This window comes from Lolium rigidum, chromosome 1, assembly GCF_022539505.1.
Source record: "Lolium rigidum isolate FL_2022 chromosome 1, APGP_CSIRO_Lrig_0.1, whole genome shotgun sequence".
In the NCBI taxonomy this organism is placed as follows: domain Eukaryota; kingdom Viridiplantae; phylum Streptophyta; class Magnoliopsida; order Poales; family Poaceae; genus Lolium; species Lolium rigidum.
This window is the reverse complement of record NC_061508.1, coordinates 129,362,143-129,368,142: the sequence shown is the minus strand read 5'-3', so window position 1 is coordinate 129,368,142 and position 6,000 is coordinate 129,362,143. Positions and strand designations below refer to the sequence as shown.

The window sequence follows — 6,000 nt, the reverse complement described above, 5'->3', positions numbered from 1 at the left end:
GTATCTACACCAACCTCAAAAAGTAATCCTTACCAAGGTCAATCTTGTAAAAGCAACTCGCATGGTAATACAAAAGGTGTGTTATGTCAGAGACAATTAAACAGTGCAAATATTTGGCAACTGATTACATAAATCGATTATAAGTATACAGATTTTTTATCTGGATGAGAGAGCTTACAATTATAAGGTGGCTTTGGTTATGGAGGAGTAATGATAGGTTTTCAATCGTAAGAATTTTTTTTCCTGTATAGATGATCTACTATGTACTAGTTTACGTCTTTTACGGTCGGCTCTATGATGTGTGAAGAATATATACCTATTGATGTAAGTGTCTATACAGCTGAAAAATACGATGAATATATTTTTGTTTATCTCACATGGATATTAGCATGATCTACGAATTGATCCTCAAGAAACAAGACACAATATTGATTTTATGTCAACCTTTTCAAAAGGTCATTATTTACCTACGAGCATCACCTCTCATAGGAGCACTGGATATCTCTCGTACGGGACACTTTTTACGGTGGATTTAAGGATTCTTTGCCAGGCATTGCAGCTCATTTGCTCAGCTCATCAGTCATCACCGCGGGGTGTCCTTTATCTCTTCCCTCCCACGTATGAATATGAACACACTCGTTACTCTGCAGTTTCCCGCCGGCCGCCTCCGTTAATACTCTCACCCAAAAGGAGAATCGAAGAAAACCACCATCGATGGCCCGGAAGGGTGGCCGCGGTAATGGCTGCAGCTCCTTTCTCGTCCTCGTCGTACTCGTCGCTGCGGCGTCCGACATCGCGGCGGCGCAGGGCGGCTCAGGCCGGGGACCGAGCTACCCGCAGAACTTCAACCCGTCCATGGCGGTCATCATCGTCGTGCTCGTCACCGCCTTCTTCTTCCTCGGCTTCTTCTCGATCTACATCCGGCGCTGCGCGGGGGGTCCGCTCGGCGGGCCCGGCGAGCACCTCGGCGCCGGAGCCAGGCCGGGCGGGATCATGTTCCTCAACGCCTCGGCCGCCGCGCGGTCGAGGAGGATGAGGGGGCTGGACCCGGCCACGCTGGAGGCGTTCCCGACCATGGCGTACGCCGACGTGAAGGCGCACAAGGCCGGCAAGGGCGAGCTCGAGTGCGCGGTGTGCCTCAGCGAGTTCGAGGACGACGATATCCTCCGTCTCCTGACCAAGTGCTCCCACGCGTTCCACGCGGACTGCGTCGACGCCTGGCTCGCGTCGCACGTCACCTGCCCCGTCTGTCGCGCGAACCTTCTCGTCGACGCCGAGGCTCCGACGGCGGCCGAGAGTGCTGCTGCTGCGTCGACGACCCCGGAGCAGGATCTTCTAGCTGCGACGTTGCCGGTGCCGGCGCAGGAAACTCCCACGGCGCCGCCGGAGCAGGTGATGGTGGTGATCGCCGACGCCGAGGAGACGGAGGAGGAGAGGATTAGGCGGGAGGAAGCGGCCGAGCTTGTGCGGATCGGCAGCGTGAAGCGCGCGCTGCGGAGCAAGTCCGGCCGGACTCCCGCGCAGTTCCCGCGCTCGCACACCACGGGACACTCGCTCGCGCCGCCCGCGGAGAGCGCGGATCGGTACACGCTGAGACTGCCCGAGCACGTCCTGCAGGAGGTCGTCGCGGCGGGGAAGCTGCGGCGCACGAGGAGCCTCACGGCGTTCCGAGAGGGCGGCCGCGCCGGCGGGAGGAGCGTCCGGCTCGGCCAGTCCGGCCGGTGGCCCAACATGCCGTCGTTCTTGGCGCGCTCGTTAACGTTCTCGGCGTGGGGCTCGACGAGGCGTGGCGAGGCCGACGCGCCCGGTAAGGGCTCGACGAAGGTCGCCGGCGACGCCATGGGCAAGGCCGCGGAACAGGCGTGCGAAGGCGGGGCGTGCCCGCTGCCACTTGGCGGGCGTGTTTGACGTGGCTTTTTGACCTGAGAAAAAGTACACTGAAATTAGGAACTTGCTTTGCCAGACAAAAAGATTAGGAACATGTCCTTGTCGCCGCCGTTAATCCGCTTTTCGGCGGCCGAGTTTAGAGCAGGTTTTGTACAGAAACACTTTTCAGCTGTCGGTAAAACTCCATTTATTGTTTGGTTTCTTGTACAGTAAGTAATTCGAGAGGTGTACATTTTTCTTTGAACAAGCTTTGGCATCTGCTCCTCCATCATCGTACACCACTAAATAGAAGCCGTGTAAAATGAGTAGTAAATGGGCGTGCCTTTCACGCGCCGTGTCACTTTAATCATCTTGATAGACGATGAAATTACTGTACCATTGCGTTGACCGCCATACTAACCTTTACCTTGTGAACAGGTTAACAAACTTCATAAATGCAAGCAAGGACTAATCATCGTTTACCACACGGCCGGCTCACCTGTCGTGTCCGAACGTTTCCTTTTCGGTTTTGCCCGTCAAAAAACAAAAATGTGAACAAGAGATGTGAAATTATATACGGACGAGGACATTATTTTGTGAAAAAAAGTCTAGTGTTATTAACACTTGTTAGAGATATATTCCGTGTACGTATAAACGGATAGTCTAGGATAGAGATAGGACTCTCGTGTCTTGTCTTGCACTCCAAGATGATCCCTGTACGCCTATATATACTCGCCCATGAGGCTCAATAATACATCCAACATATTCCGCCAATCTCTCTCCCTCTCTATCGTTCTACATGGTATCAGAGCGGCGCCGATCCTAACCTAGCCGCCACCCAAGCTTCCGCGCCGCGCCGCCTCCGGGGAGGTCGATCTCCATGATCTACTCCGGGGGCCGCGCAACCCGTATGAGGGTTCGTCCGCCGATCCGTTGATCTGCTGCCCTCGAGTTTTTTTTTTCCAATCCGTAGATTGGTTTTCTTTTTGCTCCGGCGGTCGCTCGATCGGCGTTTTCTTTTTTTGTTTTGCCGATCATCGATCGGATTGAGTCGCCCACCGCCGTCGTCATCACGCGCCTCTACTCCAACCTCGGCGTCGACTGCATCGGCCATCTTCATCAACCGCGTGGCACGGCCGCACGCGTCACACACGGGACGCCTATGTGCGACGCAGCAGGCTGTCTCGCCCGTGCGGTCTCCATCGCTGGTCCGTCTTCACCGTCATCGCCCGGGACATCACCGACAACGTCGCCAACGACTCCAATCTGCGGCACGTCGTCCACGCCATGGCGCGTACAACGCCGCCATCGGTCTGATCAACCGACCGCGCGCACGTCTCCGCCAAGCACGTCCCCGAGAACGCGCCTACCACCGATCGAGCTACGGGCTGCCGCTGCGTCGCCCCTTCGGGCCGCAGCGCCGCCGCCTTTGGTCCACGCTACCGGCCTTCGACGCGCCTTCCGAGGCATGTACGTCGCTGGTGGCCTCCCGCCGCTGCACCGACTCGCGACCTGCAGCTACGCCGGCCCCTCGAGCCGAGACGTCGCCGCACGCAGTCTACTTCGCCGTCACCGCGCACCGACGTCCCAGGCAACCTCCGCGCCGGCTCCCTTGGCACGCTACGCCACCGTCAGCGCAAGGTCTACGTCAAGCCGCCGGGTTCTTCCTCGCCTACTTCGAGTACCGCCACCGCACCTCCACAGGTAACCACCTGCATGACCACTTTCGGTCGTTGCAGGCCTCGCCGACCACCTCTACAGTCTAGTCATCCAGCATGGCCACTCCTCGCCGCTGCTGGTTTCGCCGCCTTCTACGTCTCCGTCCACCACGACCTCGTCGCCAGGGTCATCGACAACCGCGGACTGCATCGGCACCTCTCCCTCTTCGCCGCTCTGCGTCTCGCCACCGCTCTGGAGGCCTCCTCTGCTGGTCCCCCTGACACTGGCGCATGGTCCATGATGGTCCCTACCCCCGCACGCCCGGTATTGGCAACACCGACGCGTGCCTTCTTCCCCGACGCGTCCCTGAGCCTGGCAAGCTCGGGCCAGCGCCTCGTCTTCATCGGCTTCGACAACGTCTTCATCGGCATCGCCTCTTCTACGACTGCCTCGACCGTGTTGCCGACTTCGTCTTTACGTACTCGGTTCTGGCAAAACCGGAGTATGCCTTCGTCCCCGACGTGCGCCTAGTTCTGGCAAAACTAGGGCAGCACCTCGTCCTCGACGGCTCGGACTGCATCGACTTCGGCATCGACAACCTCCACGACTGCCTCGACGCGTCTCCGTCACTCTCCTCGCGCACTATGCGCTTGCGGCTTCATGTGCGGCTACCTCGACACCGGCACCCGACCACGACATCGACCACGGCATCCCCTTCGCGCGGCTACCCCGACCAAAGTTGCAGCACCCACACGCTCTCGGCTACCTCGACATCGGCACAAAGGGCTATCACCTCGCATGAGCACATCGGCTTCTTCTACAGTCCAAGCATCCGCGACGTGACACCGTCCACGACGCTCCCGCTACGACTGCGGGGGAGTGTCAGCCTTCTGGGGTCCACTTCGGTTTATCTCCAGTCTGACCGTCCCGTCGTTCATGTTGTTCACGACGCTCCCGCTACGACTGCGGGGGAGTGTTAGAGATATATTCCGTGTACGTATAAACGGATAGTCTAGGATAGAGATAGGACTCTCGTGTCTTGTCTTGCACTCCAAGATGATCCCTGTACGCCTATATATACTCGCCCATGAGGCTCAATAATACATCCAACATATTCCGCCAATCTCAGTTAACTAGTGTTGTATCATCTCATGACCTACAAAATAATGATATGTATTAAAATATGGTGACATGGAACATGCATATGAAAAAGACAATCCTTAGTATGCACCTCTTTTGTTATTTAAAACTAAGTGTATGTGTTTTCTTCCAAAAACATCACATTACGTCCGATGTTAGGGAGCTCTTTCGGAGCATCAACAATATCTTTTTATGTCTCGTCCATGCCCTATAAAAGTGAAACATATATAAAAGTACAAAATTAAATATAGTAATATAAAACATGCATACAAACAGGAACTGAACTTTTTTGTTTCCAAGCAGCATCGTGTCATGTGATGATTTCCAAGCAACAGCATCGTGTCGAGGTCTATTGTCTTCATAAGTGAATATGATCTAAAAGTTATATATTGAAATAACAATAGGAACTAAACTTTTTGTAGGCCCGAAATAATTAAAATAGAGACAATATTCATTGATCTGGAAATCGCGACATTGACCACTTATTAGACTGGAGGGGTTAAAAACCAGGTCCTTTATATAGAAATAATAAATATAGGAACTCAGAAATGAAGGATGAGCTACATAGAACCATTTATTTTTTAAAGAAATAAAAATCATATTTTAAAAACTTTAAAAAAATCAGTGAAGAGTAATTAAAGTGTACGGAGACATGATCCCGACCAACCGAATAAATGAAGACAAAAACGACCACATGCGGAAGTGAAAATACTGATCCAGGAGTAACTATAGTAACTCTTAGTACTTCGATAGTAATTCCAAATCAGACACTAATAGAACAACAAGAACCACTAACAAAAAAATAACTTCGCTTGCAGGCTCACTTCTATAGTAATTCCGTAGAACAGATGATAATGTGGAACAATACAACATATATGATGCGAGGAAAATGAGAAAAAACCTTAGCCTGAAAAGCGAAAAAAATGTACAGTGTAGTACATATACCATCCGCCACTTCCTGGGTGCCATATTTCAGCTACCGACTTTATCTATAATCACAATAACCTGGGGCGTTGTGGTTGCATCATCGGCACCAGGTTGCATTGTTGTGTTTACATATATCACATAAAATTTATCAGAGGAAAAGGTAAATCGAGTAGATAAGAACTGACAGCTCCATTTCACATGCATAATTAATGTTCTTGCATTTCCATATGAATTCAGCTTTTCAAGGCGTATCAAATATATTGTACTCATGTCCAAGATGAATGTATACATACTATTGGTCTTCACGTTACTTTAAATGGAGATTAAAGCATATACTTGGCAACCATGATATACTTTTCGAGAAAATTTCTTATTTGACACTGCCTTAAAATTGCCTTCCTTATTTGG

The 6,000-nt window shown here is 52.2% G+C and overlaps 1 protein-coding gene across 1 annotated transcript; it reads left to right on the top strand.

Moving 5' to 3' along the window:
• Positions 1-714: 714 nt before the first annotated feature.
• On the top strand, positions 715-1,908 carry LOC124651594 (E3 ubiquitin-protein ligase ATL6-like). Its single transcript, XM_047190652.1, has one exon. The coding sequence runs from the start codon at positions 715-717 to the stop codon at positions 1,906-1,908; it is 1,194 nt and encodes a 397-aa protein (XP_047046608.1).
• Positions 1,909-6,000: the final 4,092 nt, after the last annotated feature.